At 47.8% G+C, this 19541-nt stretch overlaps 3 protein-coding genes across 3 annotated transcripts; 2 read left to right on the top strand and 1 right to left on the bottom strand.

Moving 5' to 3' along the window:
• Window positions 2184-3263, top strand: LOC8084722. Its single transcript, XM_002440905.2, has one exon. It carries the CDS (start codon window positions 2368-2370, stop codon window positions 2890-2892), a length of 525 nt encoding a protein of 174 aa, XP_002440950.1. The 5' UTR covers window positions 2184-2367; the 3' UTR covers window positions 2893-3263.
• Window positions 13657-14507, top strand: LOC8084721. The gene has a single exon (XM_002440904.2). The coding sequence runs from the start codon at window positions 13657-13659 to the stop codon at window positions 14476-14478; it is 822 nt and encodes a 273-aa protein (XP_002440949.1). The 3' UTR covers window positions 14479-14507.
• On the bottom strand, window positions 18579-19120 carry LOC110430455 (proline-rich protein 36-like). Its single transcript, XM_021448139.1, has 2 exons — window positions 19007-19120; window positions 18579-18920 (listed from the first exon to the last, which is right to left on the bottom strand). Exons 1-2 carry the CDS (start codon window positions 19118-19120, stop codon window positions 18579-18581), a joined length of 456 nt encoding a protein of 151 aa, XP_021303814.1.

The raw sequence follows: 19541 nt of genomic DNA, 5'->3' as shown, positions 1-19541 counted from the left end.
TGTTATCTTGCACCTAAGTGCTTGTACAGGGGCGAATACAAGTGGGTATCATAGTGAATTCTAAGTCCGAGATGGAGGCGATGTATGGTTATTCTTATACCTGTGTCCCCCCCTTACCCTTTCCTATGCCCCCCTTTTATAGTTCCAAGGGGAGACCTAGGTTACATGGCGTAGATAATAAAATAGGGGTCGATAGGGGCGTGGTGCGCTGACCTACCCGAGGCCTCCGTACTGGCGTGGCCTCGAGCTGTCTTGTTATTTGGTACTTTAGTGATGATTGCGCATGCTTCTGAATTCGGCTCCTGTGCGTCGCCTTGGATTGGCTTAACCGTGGGCACGCCTGTACGTCGTGGCAGTAGTCACGTCCGGAGTGGTTGAGGTGCTATCTTTCACCGCCCGACTCTTCTCTGGGAAGGAACGTATTCGCTCGAGGATCCGGTACCGCGCATGGCCTTGCTGATCGATGCGCTGACTTTGGATGCCTCGAGGGGGGCGTGATGTGACGTCACGACTGTCTCACTGTGCTTGGCCGTACTCTGGCTCATCTGAGGGGATAAGGCTACGAAAAAGGGGGATTGGATGGGTGCTCGCTCCCTATCACGTTTCCCGTGACTGTCGGGTTAGGTGAGAACACGGCAGACGCATTAAAGGCCCTGGTTCCCGTACCCGCGTTAGGCGGCGGACGGTGTCCTTGCGCTCGAGGCCTGTCGATTCGTACGAGCCACTTCCGTATTCGACGGTCGCTGTCCAGTCGAGCCTCTGTTGATTCGCACGACCCCTTTTCCGTGTTTGAGGCTATGGTTGGCATCGTGCTTTGGTAGTCGCGCGTGCGAGCGGGGGCGTCGAGTCAGGGGCCTCGATTTGTGTACGGGTCCTCTCGTTATGAGCATTGGTTGGAGTACCCCTTATTGACACCTTCGACACAAACGTTAATCATTTGAGTACCAACCCTGATCCATCCACGTAACCGTACACTAATTAAAGAAGGAAGAAGCTCATCATGCACACACTCTTTGCACAACTTTGGAGCTGCATGAATTAGGTAGGGCTGTGGCGAATCAAGTGCCCTTTCCTCACGCCAATAAAGTTCCATTATAGCACATCGGTAAACTTGAACTATCTGTCAGAAATGGTACAAAAAGTAATAATTGCCAAAAGACCCAGAGAATTGGTAAATTAAAGCCTAGTAATGCTTTTGTGTAGTATGGTGTGTAGACAACTTAAACACTAAACCCTCCAACTTAAATTATAAATCATTTTAAAAATCTTAAAGAATCAAATCATCTCAAGTTTAACTAAATTTATATAATAAGATAATAATATTTATGATGACAACTAAGTACTGTTTGATTCTTTATATTTTATAGTATATCCATTTCATATCATAATTTATTATAAATTTCTCTATAATTTTAGTTAAACTTGAGATAATTTGACTCTCTTAGATCCTTAGAATCACATATAATTTGAGATGAAAAGAGTAAATAAAAGTAACATAATAATTATTTAATTTTAATTGCAGTGGCGGAGCCAGGGGGGACACAGGGTGGCATATCCTGGAGGTCCAGTAGACGAGATTCGCTGCTGCCTGGTTGCTAGTTGTGTGCGTGCGACCACGCCAAGATCCCGACTGCCGGTCACCCAGCTGAGCTTCAATCTCCGATCCTTCCTCTTCCTTTTTTTCTGGTAGAAAATCCTATCTAATTTAAAATTCCATTGCTAACATCATTGAGCCATTCAACGTGCAGCGAGATCAGGGATTCGTCTAAGAATCAAAGACGATCGAGATTGCAACAACTCAATTCAATTAATATATATATCATGTGAGCATTTGTGCAATATAACACGTGACGACTGATGATTTAATCCGTGCAAGTGCAATTTTTTTTTGTGTGTTGGCATTGTGTTTTGTAGGTACTCCCTCCGTCCCTGAAAGAATCAATTTCTAGGATCCGTGTCAGTCAAACTTTTTAAAGTTTGACTAATTTTATAGAAAAGAGTAACAATATCTATAATATAATAGTAATAAAGAGAAGCACAGCCATTGCGTATCTTTTTGAGAAGCATACAGCTTCCCATTGTACCTATACTTTGACTTAATTTGTTACTTTTTAAGAAACAAATTAATTGTGTTTGTCTACTACTGTACGGCGGTAGTAGATTGCTATAAAGTGCGGCAGCCGCTAGCCCCCTCTCCTCACCCCCGTTGGTCGTTGCACATGTGAGTGACCCCCCTCCCCTCCCCTCCCCACCATTTCCGCAGCACATCCACAACTCGCGCGGTCGGCCACCAGAGCAGCACGCCACCAGGCCAGTCCAACCTCTCCACCAAGGAACCAAGAACCACCCTGCGACCGACCGGCCATCATGCCAAGAGTCGTCGTCGGCGGTGGCAAGGTCGCCACCTACAAGGGCGGCATCAAGGGCTACTGGAAGCGGCGCGGCTACGACCGGCTCGACGCGGCCGCGGCGCAGCCCCGCCCGCGCCTCCCGACCGCGGAGCTCGGTGGCGGCGGCGAGGGCGAGGGCGAGGCGCAGCCTCAGCCGCAGCGGCACCGTCGCCGCGGGTGGCGCGTTCGCCGCCGGCGCGCGGGCGTCCTGGGCCGGCGCCTCCTGCGCGCGCTCTCGCCGCTCCGGCTGCTGGCGCGGCTCCGCGACGCCTACGTGAACGCCATGCTCCGCCTCGCGTCCTCCGCCGCCGTGGTCGGCTACGGCGCCTCCACGGGGCCGTACTGCACCGCGGCCGCCGACCCGTTCAACCGGCCGCGCCCGCTCACCAGGGACTACGACGAGAAGGCGCTCGTCGAGATCTACAGGTCCATCCTCGCGCGCGGCGGCGAGGCCGGGCCGGTGCCGGTGCTCGCCGCCGCGCGGCTGCCCGCGGCGGTCTGAAGTCTCAACTGATGACGACGGGGCCGGGCCGGCCGCCGGTGATCGATGCCGGTCGGTACGCGCGCGGGAGGGGAGCTTGCCACGCTCTGCCTGCCTACTCTTCTTGCCTCATGCAAGACTCGTGTACGCTAGAATTTCGCTTTCATATACTGTATGTTGCACAGAGAACTTGCATGTCAAATGAAAGTTTCATTTCATGTCATTATTATTGCAGTACCAAATGTACTTTGAACCTGCGAATTGTTCCCAAGAATTTGGAACGAACTTGTGTAGGTGAATGCGGAATTCACATGATCCTGTGAGAATCGTTCTCAGTTATTAGGTTATATTCGAAAATATATATATACGCCAACACTGGTATTTTCAGTGCACCACATCCGCATGATTACCTACAATGCAAGCTGCTTGCTAATACTTTAGTACCACATCATGTGATTCGTTAGCGCAGCCCTTCGTGAGTCCACATGTGGTCACAGCGTCTAAAAAGAATGGGACTCGTTAGCAGCCCTTCATTGAATTTATTCATTGTTTAGCTGAAGAATGGCTCGGTACGTTTCACTTCCTGTGATTGCTCTGAATACATAAAATATATACAAGATATCGAAGGATCGTTACGATCTGAATGAGATACTGTACCAGTAGTTGCAGGTCAACTGAACTCTAGCTTCCCACGTAAGGCGTGATGCCTTCCTTGGTACTACTAATAGTATACTATCTCAGAATGGTGACACGTCGTGTTCGCTGGTTATGTCTGTTCTACGTCTAGGACTAGAAGACAACTTGGGTAGCAGAAGATTGAGAGGCTGAAGCCTGCAAGGCATATTCCTAATTCCTAATTTGGTTGTATGAGGCCTTGTTTAGATACAGCCAAAATCCCAAAACTTTACAAGATTCTCCGTTACATCGAATCTTACGGCACATACATGAAGTATTAAATATAAATAAAAAGAATAACTAATTGCACAGTTTACATGTAAATCACGAGACAAATCTTTTAAGCCTAGTTACTCCATAATTAGACAATATTTGTCAAATAAAAACGAAAATACTACAGTGTCAAAATTCAAAAAAATTTTGCATCTAAAGAAGGAGAACTCAAAAGCCCCCAGGACTGTGAATCTGTGATCTTTGGTGGCGCCGGTGCCACCTGCCATGTCCACATCTTTCGGTCGCACCTCCTCCCCCACCGCATATGCAGATGCGGCAGGTGTTGGGCACCCAAATATTGGCATGTTTGCCTTGGCCGGCGCCTGCCAATCGGGCAATCCGGCACGCACGCACGGCACGGTCACATAGGACCACGGCAGCCTCGTACTCCGTACGTGGTGGTGACTAGGACACCGCACGCAACCCTATGGAGCGCGCCCGCGGTCGCCATCGCGGCCGGATGCCACGTCCCGGCAGGATGGCGACGGGACGCCGCACGCATGCAGTCACGTCGCGCAGCCGGCTTGCAACGCACTCCGCGTCACGGCATCACAGGTCTTGCGCCGGAGAAGAGGGGCTGCCGGGTGCGGTGCCTGCTGCTGCGACTGCGATCCCACCATTTGGGCTTTGGCGTTGTGTGGGCGGAGAAGAGGCACCACGAGCAAAGGAATATACTTAGGGAGGGTCGCTTTCTCGAGGTTCCCCGTCCCGTCGGCTTCGGGGTCACGCCTGGTCGTCAGGACCATGCCCGTTTGCCGCTCTGATGTTCGGTTGCACACGACGACGACGGCCTGACCATGCCCGTTCCCGTTTCATAGGCACTAGTGGTAGCTGGCAAGAATCCTCAATTAAGGCTTTGTTTAGTTTGCAAAAATTTTCAAGATTCTCCGTTACATCGAATCTTTGATTGTATGCCTGGAGTATTAAATACAGATGAAAATAAAAACTAATTGCACAGTTTACCTGTAATTTATAAGATGAATCTTTTGAGCCTAGTTACTCCGTGATTAGACAATGTTTGTCAAATAAAAACGAAAGTGCTACAATAGCCAAAAATCAAATTTTTTGCCAACTAAACAAGGCCTAAACGATTGATATTACCATGGATGTCTTAATGACGACTGTCTATATATGTCCTAAAGGGTAATACATCTCTACAACTAAAAATTATAGAAAAGACCCGTCTACCACACCCATGGTGAAGTCACAACTCCCATCCCTTTTAGCCATGATAGGATATCCCATTAACCTAGGCCCCACTCACCCATGCATGCAAAAATTATTTTAGCGAATTTAAAAAAGTCATAACTTTTAAACTGAATATATAAATTAAATTCCAATTGTACCATTAAATTTCTCATAACAAATCCTTCAAAACAAGATCACACATGGATATTGTGGGGGTATAAACCCCTATACCCTTACGGTTAGACTTGGGCCAGGAGGCTTGGCCCATCACGAAGACAGTTCGAGGCTTGATCCAACTGCTCAGAGTTTCGCGCAAGGAAACAAGATGTGGAGATCAAGCCAGATTCTAGTCGGTTAGAATAGGAATTGATATTGTACTATCTACGGCAATTGTAACCGACTAGGATTAGTTTCCAGATCTGTAACCCTGCCCTCCGGACTATATAAGGAGGGGCAAGGGACCCCCTTAGGACACATTATTCTCTGAACACAAATCAATACGACCAGACGCAGGACGTAGGTATTACGTCTACACGGCGGCCGAACCTGGATAAAAAGCTTGTCCGTGTCTTGCGTCACCATCGAGTTCGTAGCTTGCGCACCGTCTACCGATAAACTACTACCGTGGGTATACCCCAAGGTAGACTGCCGACTAGCTTTCGTCGATAGTGGCGCGCTAGGTAGGGGGTGTGCGTACAGCTCTCTCGGCGAACAAGATGGTTATCGTTCCAGCTTCTGTGGCCGTGCCTGAAGGCCTCACGTTCACCGTCGGCCAGATCACGTGGACGACTCATGGCGGCGGCCTTGCGACCACGACTTCGGAAGAAACCCAGATCCGATCTGGGACGACAGCGGCGTCGACTCCGGTCACGCTAGCACCGAGCACTCGACCACCGCTCCCTCATTACAGGGGAAAGAAGGTTGACGACTCGGATCTTTTCCAAGCTCTTGATCGCGCCGATTTCAGGCTACTCGAAGCTTCCCGACTAGTGGATGGGATCTCGCGCCAATCTGATCAAGTCGCGCCGACGGAATCTTTCGACTCCCGCGGCCCAACTCGTGTCGTCACACACGAACGGCTAGAAACGTCTCTGACAATAACTTCCACCCTCACAGTGCGGTCCGTCGAACTTAAGGCAGACCCAGACCAGAGTCCTCCCTATGGGCTCAACAACTCGGCCGTTCACTACTCCCGGCACACCAAATCCCTTTTCAACAGGGCGGGGTGGTCGCCGAAATAGGGCAGTCGACCAGCTCGCCATCACGTCAACATGGTATCGATCCATGTGCTGCTGAACGATCAGGTTTCCAGCACAAACTTCAGCACAAGGTCCGTCTCTACCGAGGTCATCAACTCCGAGGACGAAGATTACGACCTAGATTTGCCACCGTACCCTCCGGGTTTTTCCTGTTTTCCGGTCTTTCCACCCCGGTGGGGAGATCTTATCTTCAACGTCAGCAACGACGAACCGGTCGTCGACAGAGAGACAGACGAGCAGAAGCAGCTCCGAGAACAGCGCAACGCTGATCAAGCTCGACGACGCGCGGATGAGGAACGGCAACTCGCGCCGCATAACCTAAGTGACGCTTTCGACATGGTCGGAGATCAGCGAGTCTACAAAACGCCAAGTGCTAACGTGGCTGTTGCTATTGCAAACCTGGACAGACTCCCTGATACTCCCGAGTGCCAAGGTGTCCGATCCAGTATACGCGCACACTTGATCGCCGCAATGGGACAAACAGCCACCTTACTCAAAAGGGTCCAAGCTATCTCTTACACAGAGGTCTCTTCCGACCACACTCATCGCAGCCGGACTTCGCCACAACCCAGCGGGCGCCACCGTAGCCGCTCCCCCAATAATCGCAGGGAAGATGTGGGGCGTGACAACCGTGGTCGGGACGCTGGCGGCTACCGCGAGCAGAATCGTGGGCATGGTCAGGAAGTAAATCAGGACAAGGATCTACGATACAACATCCCTCCCATGGACGCCCGGGACTGCATCAACAGGCGCGCCACGGAAAGAGCGGTGCACGAAAACCTGCGGCGCATTGAGTACGATGCCACGCACGGCCCTCCCGGCCTGAGACAGTTTTCCTCACACCTTCGCCAGGTCGTGTGGCCCCGCAACTTCAAGCTCGAGAAACTCAAAAAATACGACGGCAAGAAGAACCCAGAGAACTGGATCACTCTCTACAAGATTGCAGTCTGATCAGCAGCAGGAGATGAGCACGTCATGGCCAACTACTTCCCAGTCGTCCTCGACCAGGCTGGTCATCAGTGGCTCCTGGGCCTGCCCGAGGACTCTTTCGACTCCTGGGAAGAACTGTGCCAAGCGTTTATCGACAATTTCATCGCTACCTGCGAGCAGCCCGGGAACAAATACGACCTCGAGAGATTAAGGGATAGGAAAAACGAGCCTCTGCGTGATTACATCCGACGATTCTCGGATATGCGTCTTAAAATCCCAAAAATTTCTCACGACGAGGCCATATCGGCTTTCATCAAAGGGCTACGCTTCCACGAAGCATTGAGGAACAAGCTACTGCGCAAAAGGCCGACCACGATGGCTGAACTCCTTGCCACGGCCAAAAATTACGCCGATGCGGATGACGCGGAAAAACTCATCCGGGACGATGCGAGAGGTCCCGACCAGCCTCCTCAACGGGACGACAGTCGTGGTCGTTTTGACAACAGTAACCATCGTCGCCCCGACAACCGCGACCACAGAGAAGGTTGGGATAGGCGGCGTGACAATCGTGATGACTTCAGGGGCAAGCGCCCTCGCGACCACGACCACGAGGTGAATACGGTCAAGCGCCCCAGCGGGCGACGGGACTACCAGGAAGATTACAACAAGACGTTGAAGGGACCATGCCAACTCCACCCCAAGTCTAATCACACGATGGAAGAATGTCGTGTCCTCAAAAGCATCTACACGTGGCGGGCTGCTCAAGACGATCCCGCCAAGAAAAACAGGAAACAAGACGGGCGCGATCACGAAGACGAAGACGAGGACCAGGACAGGGACCCACGACACCAGTATGTCAGTCCCACCGACGTGGTCCACTCTATCTTCGGAGGCAAAGTTTCCATCGAGTCTAAGTGAGAGAGAAAGCTCCTAAAGAGAGCCTGCCTCAACGTGGACAGCACGGATGGTTTGATCGCCGACCCAAAATTTCCTCCCTGGTCGCACAGGGAGATTTCCTTCAGCAGAAAGGATCAGTGGGCCGCCATCTCGGAGCCAGGACGTTTCCCTCTAATCCTGGATCCTTGCATCAACAGCATCAGATTCAAGCGCGTGCTCGTTGACGGGGGAAGTTCCATCGACATCCTTTTTCGCAACAGTTTGCCTACTCTCAGGATAACTCCGGCACAACTAAAGCACTACGACGCCCAATTCTGGGGAGTCCTGCCAGGTCAAAGTTCAGTACCCCTCGGACAGATAACACTGTCTGTCCAGTTCGGAACGCCTGACCACTTTTGAACAGAGTTCGTCAACTTTGTGGTCGCCGACTTTGATGGAACTTACCATGCAATACTGGGCCGACCATCGCTGACAAAGTTCATGGCAGTTACACACTACTCATACCTGGTCCTCAAAATCCCTACAGAGAAGGGCGTCCTAACTGTCAGAGGCAATGTCTATACTGCATATACTTGCGAGGAGGAAAGCTTCAAGATCACCGAGGCAATTGACCTCTCGATCCGCATGGCAGAAACCGTAGCCCAAGACGCGCAGCTTCCACCCGACCAGCTCTGACTACCCGAGCAGGAGAATCCAAGGAAAAATTCAAAGTCCAGGGAGCACAAGGAGGTACAGCTGGTCGACGGCAGCCCCGAGAAGATGGCCCTCATCGGGGCCAACCTGGACCATAAATAGGAAGACACGCTCGTCAGGTTTCTCAGGGACAACGTAAGCGTTTTCGCATGGAAACCCGCAGACATGCTCGGCGTCCCACGAAACCTGATCGAGCACTCCTTAAACGTCTCGAAGACCGCAAGACCCATTAAGCAAAAGCTACGACGTTTCACTCGCGACAAAAAGGAGGCTATTAGGACAGAAATAACACGGCTTCTAGCAGCCGGATTCATTAAAGAAGTGTATCATCCCGATTGGCTTGCCAATCCGGTTCTTGTAAGGAAAAAGAATAATGAATGAAGAATGTGCGTTGATTACACCGATCTCAATAAGCACTGTCCTAAAGATCCTTTTGGTCTCTCTCACTTCGACGAGGTGGTCGACTCAACGGCCGGATGCGAACTTCTCTTCTTTCTAGATTGCTACTCTGGTTATCACCAGATTTCACTAAAGGAAGACGACCAGATCAAAACATCTTTTATCACTCCTTTCGGCGCATATTGCTACACGACCATGTCCTTCGGACTTAAAAATGCTGGAGCCACTTACCAACGGGCCATTTAGCAGTGCCTCCACGACGAGATTCGTGACAACCTCGTCGAGGCTTATGTAGACGACGTCGTCGTCAAAACAAGGGAAGCGAGCACTCTAATCGACAACCTAGACCGAACCTTTAAGGCACTAAATAAATACAAGTGGAAGCTTAACCCCAAAAAGTGCATCTTTGGGGTCCCCTCCGGTCTACTACTCGGCAACGTCGTCAGCCGCGACGGCATACGACCGAATCCCTCAAAAGTAAAAGCAGTGCTCGACATGCGACCACCTAAGAATGTCAAGGATATCCGGAAGCTCACTGGATGTATGGCCGCTCTCAGTCGTTTCATCTCTAGACTGGGAGAAAAAGGCCTCCCCTTCTTCAAACTCTTAAAGGCGTCGGAAAAATTCTCCTGGACAGAGGAAGCTGACGCTGCGTTCACTCAGCTCAAGACTTTCCTCACCTCACCGCCTGTTCTCACAGCACCTCAGCCCAACGAAGACCTACTCCTTTACATCGCAGCAACCGATAGGGTTGTCTCCACGACAATGGTGGTCAAGCGAGACAAGCCAGGCCACGTATACAAAGTCCAGAGACTAGTCTACTTCATAAGCGAAGTATTAAATGAGTCCAAGACCAGGTACCCTCAGATACAGAAGCTCATCTACGCTATCTTAATAACGTCAAGAAAGCTAAAGCATTACTTCGACGGTCATCGGGTCCTGGTAACCACCAGTTTCTCTCTGGGGGACATTTTGCGCAACAAGGACGCCAACGGCAGAATTGTAAAATGGGCAATGGAATTATGCCCATTATCCCTGGATTTCCAGAGCCGCACTACCGTCAAGTCTCAGGCCTTGGTCGATTTCATTGCAGAGTGGACGGACCTCAATGAGCCCTCCGTCTCCGACACCCCCGACCACTGGTCAATGTTCTTCGACGGGTCCTTAAACATCAATGGCACCGGCGCCAGGATACTCTTCGTGTCGCCCAACAAGGACAAACTACGCTACGTCCTTAGGATCCTTTTTTCAGAGTCAAACAACGTCGCTGAATACGAAGCATGCCTACATGGCATACGATTGGCCGTTGAACTGGGAGTCAAGCGCCTCTACGTCCACAGCGACTCTGCTCTAGTCATCAACCAGCTAAACAAGGAATGGGACACAACCCATGAGAAGATGGACCTCTACTGCAAAGAAATCCGGAAATGGGAATCCAATTTCTACGGCATAGAATACATCCACGTGGTCCGGGATAAGAACCAGGCAGCGGATGCGCTGTCAAAGTTAGGGTCATCTCGGGCCCAGATCCCGCAAGGCGTTTTCATTCAGGACATCCACGCGCCAAGTGTGGGCACAGACCTGGTCGAAAAGCAACCTAATGAGGCAATGCTCATAGACGACACCACTCCGACAACCAGCAGCCGTGACTGGCGCGCCCCTTTCATCAGGTATATATCAGATGGATCGGGCTTTCAGGATAAAACGGAGAACGAGCGCCTCATTCGACGATCCAAGAATTACATACTGGTGGATGGCAAACTTATGCGAAAGAACGCAAGTTCCGAAGTACTGCTCAAATGCATATCCCAAGATGACGGCATCAAGCTTTTAGATGACATACACGCCGGGTCCTGCGGCAACCACACAGCCTCCAGAACACTGGTCGGGAAAGCCTTCCGAGCAGGTTTCTACTGGCCAACTGCGGGCGCCGACGCCGAGAAACTAGTCCGACATTGTGAAGGATGCCAGTTCTTCGCCAAGAGGACTCACGTGCCTGCTCACGAGATTCAAACTATCCCGTCATCCTGGCCTTTCGCCTGTTGGGGCCTGGACATGATCGGGCCGTTTAAGCCGGCCCCCGGCAACTTCAAGTTCGTCTTCGTGTTAATCGACAAATTCTCGAAGTGAATCGAGTACATGCCATTGGTCAAAGCAACCTCCGAGAAGGCTGTGGAATTCCTCAACCAAATCATACACAGATATGGGATTCCCAACAGCATAATTACCGACCTGGGCACTCAGTTCACTGGCACTACATTTTGGGACTTCTGCGATGACAGGGGCATAGTCGTAAAGTATATGTCAGTAGCTCACCAACGGGCCAACGGTCAAGTAGAGCGAGCAAATGGAATGATTATCGATGCTTTGAAGAAAAGGCTGTACACAGAGAACGATAGAGCACCAGGACGATGGATGAAAGAATTACCAGCCGTGGTCTGGGGTCTCCGAACACAGGCTAGTCGCAACACGGGTGTGTCACCCTACTTCATGGTTTACGGCACCGAGGCAATGCTTCCGTCTGACATAACCTTCGGATCTCCAAGAGTCGAAAACTTTGACCAGTCTTCGGCTAACATCGCTAGGGAGCTTGAAATCAACTGCACGGAAGAAAAGCGCTTACTCTCATGCCTCCGAACAACAAAGTATCTCGAAGCCATCAGGAGGTACCACAACAGGAACGTCAAAGACCGTTCCTTCGTGGTCGGCGATCTTATACTCAAGTGGAAAACAAGCCAAGAAGGAACGCACAAGTTATCCACACCTTGGGAAGGACCCTTTGTGGTCGCAGAAGTCACACACCCTACATCTTAGAGAGTGGCATACCCAGACGGAACACGCCTGCCTAACTCCTGGCACATAAACAACCTGCGGCGTTTCGTTGACATACCAGAGTCCTCCCAACCGTGGGTATACCCCAAGGTAGACTGCCGACTAGCTTTCGTCGACAGATATATTTAGATAAAATTTTATTAATAAATATTTAACTCTACAACTAAAAATTATGGAGAGACCCGTCCACAACTCTCATCCCTTTGGTGGTCTTTTTTACTGCACGATGACACGCTATCCTTGAAAACAAGATCACACATGGATATATTTAGATAAAATTATATTATTGAATATTTATCTTATAAAGATAAAATATTTTCTTTTATTAAGTAGAGACAATATTCTAGGTTCAACAGACAGTGTTCTATCTTTGTAAAAAAATGTTATCAATTTAGAAGTATAGTATTTAGGTTTTAAGTTTATGAAACTGAAATTACAATATACATAAAAATACATAAATACATGACATAGATAAAAATAATAAAAAAATCTAGAGTAAAAAGCATAAAAAAAAAGAATAAAAACACAAAATGGAGAAAAATTTCAAATAATATCAAAGGGTTACTTTTAAAATATCGTAAATATATTTATAGAATATTAACATCACTAAATACATTGTAGAACATCATTAAATATATTATAGAACATCACATCTATTATAGATTACATGTATACTAAGTGAACACCATAAGAAACATCATAGAACATCACATGTATACTACGTAAACATGACATAACACAACATAGAACACTAAATATATACTATATAAATATCACATATATATAGAAAATAAAAATAAAAAAATAAAATTACTAAGAAAAAAATATAAAAACAATCATAATTAACAAATGATAAAAAGTGCATAGAGCAAATAAAATTAATGAATAATTTAAATAAGGATAAAAATAAGATTAAAAGGAAATAAAATATAAAATAAGAATTTCAAGAAACATAGAAAATCTGAAAAGAAAAAAGAAAAATAAATAGAAGCAAGCAAGAACAATAAAAATAAAACAAAAAAAAAGAAAATAAAAGGTAAAATTAAAACAAGAAAAAAAATAAGGAAAGGACAGAAAATAAAATAAAATCAAAAAACAAAAACTAAAAAAAATAAAAAGGAAGAATATAGATAGAAAAAACAAAATAATAAAATAACAATGAAGAAACATTGAGAACATGAATTTTAAAACCCGTAACAACGTACGGGCATAAACTAATCCATTCATTCTAAAATATAGTGCATTCTGATTAATTTAAGATAAAATAAGAGAGAGTGTAACAGATGCATATACCCGAGTATCTCCAAGAGTTTGCCAAAACTCACTTGGCAAAACTTGTATTTTGGCAAGTGAATAAAACATTTAGCAAGTGAAAAATTGTTGTCTCTCCAATGGTTTGCTATATGGGCTTGGCAAAAAATTAAAAAGTAGGCCCACCCAAACCACCGTCAACTAACTTGGACGCTTCACCTGCTGGCCGCCTGCGACACCTATTCCATCGCGCCTCCCCCCGCCCTCCCGCAACCGCGACTCTTGGCCTGGCCGCGCCGCACGCCGCAACACACCTTCGCCTCCCTGATCTTGCCAGCGAGATCATCCTGCCGGCGATCTGCAAGGCACCCCCATCTCCTCGGCAAACATGAGAGCTCTAAGCAGCGTCGGCGTCGGGCTGGCCGTGGTGTCGTCGCTGCTTCTGCTAGCGATCACCGCGGAGCTCTACTACATCTTCGTACACAAGCGCCGGCAGCGGCGGCGCGCGGCTGCCATCTCCGACGCGGCGTCGTCCCCGTCCTCGTCCTCCCGCGAGCTGCTCCAGCTCTTCTGCTTCAAGAAGCCGACGTCGGCGGCGCTCGCGTCCACCTACGCCGTCCCCGAGCCAGCCGTCGCCGTGGCCGTGGCCGTCGGCGTCAGTGGCGACGGCGGCGGTGCCGACGACGACGAAGACGAGACGGTGGAGGCGCAGCAGATGCGGCTCGGCAGCCTCGTCGGGCCCACGCGGCTGCTGTTCACCATCAAGGAGGAGACCCGCGAGGACCTCGAGTCCGAGGACAGAGGGCGGCGCAGCCAGAACCGCAGCCGCAGCCGTAGCCTCGGCGAGCTGCTGCATTGCGCTGAGACGCCACCGTTCCTCACGCCCAGAACCTCGCCGTCGCCGCTGCACACGGCCGCGATGAACAACTCCAACAACCCGCTCTTCGAGTCCCCGGCAGCCAGCCCGGGCCCGGGCACTGCGCCGGCGGTGTCGCCACCGCCCAAGTTCCAGTTCCTCCGAGATGCCGAGGAGAAGCTCTACCGCCACGCGCTCGCCGAGGAGGAGGCCATGAGGGCGCGGAGGTCGCCAAGGTCGCCGGCGGCCACTGCCGAGGAGGATGGTGGGTACATCACCATCGTGGTGGCCAAGAACAACCCCGCCATCCCCATGCCGTCGCCACCCGCCTGCGCCGCCGCCGGCGGCCATTAGTGAGCGCGCGATTGATGAGCAGAGCTGTTCAGATGGACAGGAGGTTTTGATGGATTAACCGATCACGGAGAGTCTGGACGCGCGGGAACCGGGAGGGAACTTTCACTTTGTGCGCCGGAGAGGAAAGCCGCGCCGAAAATATCACGATGGCAAGCCGATCGGTGCTCGCAAATATGCGCCAAAACACTAGGTGGATGGCAAGTTGTCAAATTTTGCCAAGTGCTTTGCCAAACTGTTGGAGCATGTATTTTTCAAGTTTTGCCAAAATAACAAGGATGGCAAGTGCTTTTGGCAAACTCTTGGAGATGCTTACCTTCTTAAGAGCAATTCTAATAGTTTTGTAAATGGATTTGACATTTTGTTTTTTGCTAAAATTTTTAAAATTTCATATCCAACAGTTTGATATTTATAGTAACTTGACAAATACTGATCGTTTCTACGTATATATGCGCGCGCGCGCGTGAAGCGGCTTGGCATCCTCCACTCGCGCGCTACTGTCCTGCTGTAGCTATGATGCGACAAATGCTGCTGCTGATCATTGCCGATGTGACAGTATAAATTACACACTTATGAAAGAAGATTGAGCCTTGTTTAGGTCCGAAAAGATTTTGGATTTTGGTAATATAGTATTTTCGTTTGTTTGTGGTAAATATTGTCTAATCATAAATTAACTAGGCTCAAAAGTTTCGTCTAGTAAATTACAGATAAACTGTGCAATTAGTTTTGTTTTTTTCTATATTTAGTGCTTCATGCATGTGCTATAAGATTTGATGTGATGAGAAATCTTGAAAAGTTTTTGAATTTCGAGGTGAACTAAACAAGGGCTAACAAAACAGGAACAAATAAGTAAAAATACACGATGTGACAGTAAAAATTGGCCAGCACGGGACGGGGCAGGAAGTTGGCATGCGTGAAGATCAGCAGCAATTCGCCGTGCGTGAAGAACATAAGATCAGCAGGAAGTCGTCGTGCGTGAAGAACCCTGGCGACGGTGCCATAAATTTTATTTTTGTCAAGTCAATTATGTTAAACACTTGAAGATGGTTTTTTTCTCTCCATATCGTTTTGTGAGTTCACATTTGGCAAAGAATATTTACCAAATTGTTGGAGCTGCTCTAATATATTAAAATCTAATTCTATTCCGTATAATTAAAGGGTGAACTCTTAGTCTTCTTATATAAATACGACAAGTACATGAGTCACTTTCTTTATACAAATAATCATGTATTTTTATTTAAATAAACATTATCTTCTTGTTTACCGAATGCTCTATATTTAAGGATAAATTTCAGATGAAAGAATACACTATATTTTATGACGAAGAAAGTATAAAGGAACTAACTAAATACATATAAAGGAACTACATCTACCTGTAATGACTAATAAAAAAACTCCTCATATATTTATCTTATGTGCTGCTCTTGAGTTTGGACAAGTGAGACGAGATCTGTCTATAATTTCTACACGCTATTCTCTTGAGACCGGTAATGGGAAAAATAGATCTCGCAATCAATTCATTGGCTAGTTCTCGACATCCCTTCGTTCGTTTGGTTGATAAGTTATGACAGAAAGTATTGTTGGCTGATTTGTTGTGAGAGAAAAATATTTTTGAATAACTGGCATATTTGGCTAATAAGCTCAAGCAAACAAAACTCTTTTTTTGTCCTCGAATCAAAATCTATTCGATTTTGCTAATCGTAGATGGATTTCGTTATGGCTCGGTGTCATCTCGATTTCGCAACATGTGAGCTTGATTGTGTTGTGCATCATGCCTTGCCACTCCAATTCCGATATGATCTTAGATTAAATTAATGATCCGATTGGCTTTGCTGCGATCTTTTCTTTAATACTAAAAGAGGACTCGCCTGTCCTTTCTCTTTAAAAGATTAGTCTTTAAAAGATTAGTCTGTTCGCTTGATCTTATCTGTCAAATCTGTCAATCCTCAATTGTCAATCCTCAATTTCCTAAATTGTATTATGGAATGTGCGTGGAAATAAAAATGAGATACCCATCTACATCATAAGTAATTAAATCAAGTTTAAGCATCAACTTAATTAATGAAACAATTTCGAACACAACGTTGATATGTGCCCTTATAATTTGTTTTTGTGATGAGTGGTTGTCAACGTGATCCACGACCTAGGTTGAGTTGGTGAGTAACCATGGCGTGAGTTGAGTATGCAACATATCTCTTAGCTTGTAGTGTGCAGGTGTGAAACTTGGAGGCGGTGGTCGACAGCGAGGAGAATGTTAAGTAGAGACGTGTTGTACCGATGGACCTAGAGCAATGAAGGGCGAACATGAGGCTTTGACCGAGGGACCAGGAGGCCGGGTGACTAGCCACGGTGGCTGACTGGGACATCAACAAGCGCAAGTGTAATGGGAGTAATCGTGTTGACTAAGTCAAGATGGCGGATGTGCGAATTGAGCGAGGCTCAGGAAGACTTGGCAGGCTGGCTGGTCGAGGACGACAGTGAGATGTGTTGAGGGCGGGGAAAGCGTATGGAGTACGCTACTCGTGGGTGTTTTGGTGGTTTGGGTCTCAAAACCATCGATGGTGGGTTTCACAAGTTTGGGCCTCAAAACTCGGGCGAAGGTTCCGAGGAAGAACAGACAACACGTGGCGGTATCGAGGAGTTCGCGTCGAGGCAAAGCTATCTCATAAAGTGCGCGGTAGCCGTTCAGATGAAGATTATCTCAAATTGGACCATAACGCCCTCGGGTTAAGTGGTTCGACTCAAAATATCTAAGGATATTTGTGGAATGTGTAATAGGCCTATAAATAAGATATAGCCACCTCCAAACCATCTCACCTCATTTGTTTCCATTTTTATCATTCATTTTAGGTTTTTATTTCCTCTAGTCTTCTTGAGTGGAGAGGTCCACAGACTCATGAGAGTTGTGTAAGAACTTATGAGAGTTGTGTAAGAAGTTGTTTCGATTTTTCTGCCAAGGTCGCTCTGTGCTGATTCAGCATATTGGACGTGTTCGGTATTCAACTAGACATGTTTGGTATTTACATCAGATGTGTCTGGTATTCATAGCGTACGTGTTTGGTATTTGCTGACTGCACTCAGTTTAGCAGTACCTCTTTGGTCGTTTGAGATCCATTTTTCGTACCGTCTTTTGCAATGAGTTTCTACCATTACAAAAAACTTATCTAGGTACTCTTATTATAAGTTGGCTTGGATATTTTATATTCGAGAACTCGTTTCTTTTCCATAAGAGTTGAGTATCTTATTTTTTTCTCCTTCAGTTTGGAAAACATATTCATACTCGTTTATGGTGCTCCGTTGTGTTCCTAGGAAACATCCACCCTCTATTTTGGGTCAAGGGCATCACGGTGTTTGCTTAGCGTGTTTGGTGGTGATTTTGGGATAGCGGTCGAAAATTTCGCAAGAAATTTGAGGCTCTCATTCACTCCATCTAGTCACCGTTTCTGGTCCTGCTTCAACAATTAAAAAAAATCATAAACTAATTGAGCTACCGAGATGGTCAACATAGATAGAATACACTAATGAGACATCATTATTGTAATTAATAAGCTGTTATAGTTGTGTAGAAGAATTAGTACTTTGAACATAGATAGAATACACTAATGAGACATGATTAGTGGAACTAATAAGTTGTTGTAGTTGTGTAGAAGAATTAGTACTTTCTTATGCACGAATAGAGTGCAGTACTGAAATGGTTGCTCTGAAATAAGGACACACTCAATCGTTAAATAGAGTGCAAGCATTACTAATTCTGTAGTTTTTTTAAATATATCTTGTCTTCTTACATGTATTTCCTTTGACATAGCAAATACTCCTAAAAAACAATGTATCATATATGATCTATTAATTAAGGGCCAATTGCGCAACTGCCCCTATTTTGGGACTCAATTGCTCGTTTGCCCCCATTTTTAAAACTTTACACGTTTGCCCTCATTTTTCGAATCCGAAGTCACCGTTTGCCCCTCTTTTTATAAACCGTGAGCTGAGATTAGATAATAGCCAAAAAAATACTGGAAAAAACAAGAAAAATAGAAAAAGGACTAAACTACCCCTTATCCATCCCCTATTCTCCCATCCTACCCCGGTCCTTCTCTGTGCTGCCACTAGAGCTCGGGGCAGCACGAAACAAGCGGCGGGCGTGGCACTCCAGGGGCGGGCGGCGAGGAGGCGGCGCTCCAGCAGCGAGGTGCGCGTGGAGGCGGCGCTCCAGCAGCGAGGAAGCAGGGCTGCAGCGGCGGAGCGGCCGAGATCCAACGGCAGGGCGGCCGGTTTCTAGGAGGTCCGCGGCCGGCCTCCAGTGACGGGGGCGCGCGACCTCCAGCGGGCGGCGTGGCGGCCTTCAGCGGCGGGGGCGCGCGGCCTTCCAATGGGGAGCTCGGGAGGGTGCGGCCTTCCAGTGGCCAGCCTCCAACGGCGGCAATCGCATGCGTTCCAACGTCCAATGCCTAAGGCCACTCTCAGTGCGGGTTTCACCAGGATGTCATGCACATTTATTAGAGTGCCATGTCATCAAAACTGCACTTTTTCCAACGGCGGGAGCCCGGGAGGGTGCGCCGTCGGGCGGCTGGGCGCACGACCGGCGGCCTCCAACAGCGGCTTGGCGGGTGGACGCGGCCAACAGCAACGTGGTCATCAGCGGCAACATGGCGACACAGGCTATCAAGGGCATTTTGGTCTTTTTAGCCTGGACTTAACACCGTTAACTCCACTTCATAGGACAGGGGCAACTGAAGCCTTCGATTTAAAAAAAACAGGGGAAACAAGTAAAGTTTAAAAAATAGAGGCAAACGAGCAATTGAGTCTGAGAATAGGGGTAGCTATGCAAATGGCCCATTAATTAACCATCAATCAAGTGCATTGTATGTTGAGCTATTAGGTCATCAATTATATGTACACAATCATATTGGCATGCACCTGGCAAATTAACAAGCTGTAATAGTTGTTTGATGGACTGAATTCTCTTCACCAGTATAGAATATCGGTTAGAACAAAGAACCTAGCAAGCAGTTGAGGTGAGCATTTTTATTTTTTTAATTCCCCTTGGTTACTGTATGTTGCACAGAGTA

The sequence above is a fragment of the Sorghum bicolor genome, chromosome 9 (assembly GCF_000003195.3).
Source record: "Sorghum bicolor cultivar BTx623 chromosome 9, Sorghum_bicolor_NCBIv3, whole genome shotgun sequence".
Taxonomy (NCBI): Eukaryota; Viridiplantae; Streptophyta; class Magnoliopsida; order Poales; family Poaceae; genus Sorghum; species Sorghum bicolor.
Note: the sequence above shows the minus strand (reverse complement) of the source record. Positions and strands in the feature narration are given on the sequence as shown.

Excerpts from the sequence above, each read along its gene's own strand:
- LOC8084722 (XM_002440905.2), top strand. The coding sequence starts at position 2,368 with ATGCCAAGAGTCGTCGTCGGCGGTGGCAAGGTCGCCACCTACAAGGGC.
- LOC8084721 (XM_002440904.2), top strand. The coding sequence starts at position 13,657 with ATGAGAGCTCTAAGCAGCGTCGGCGTCGGGCTGGCCGTGGTGTCGTCG.
- LOC110430455 (XM_021448139.1), bottom strand. The coding sequence starts at position 19,120 with ATGTTGCCGCTGATGACCACGTTGCTGTTGGCCGCGTCCACCCGCCAA. Across the intron at positions 18,921-19,006 it reads CACCCTCCCGGGCTCCCGCC|GCATTGGACGTTGGAACGCA; the intron begins GTTGGAAAAAGT and ends GAGTGGCCTTAG.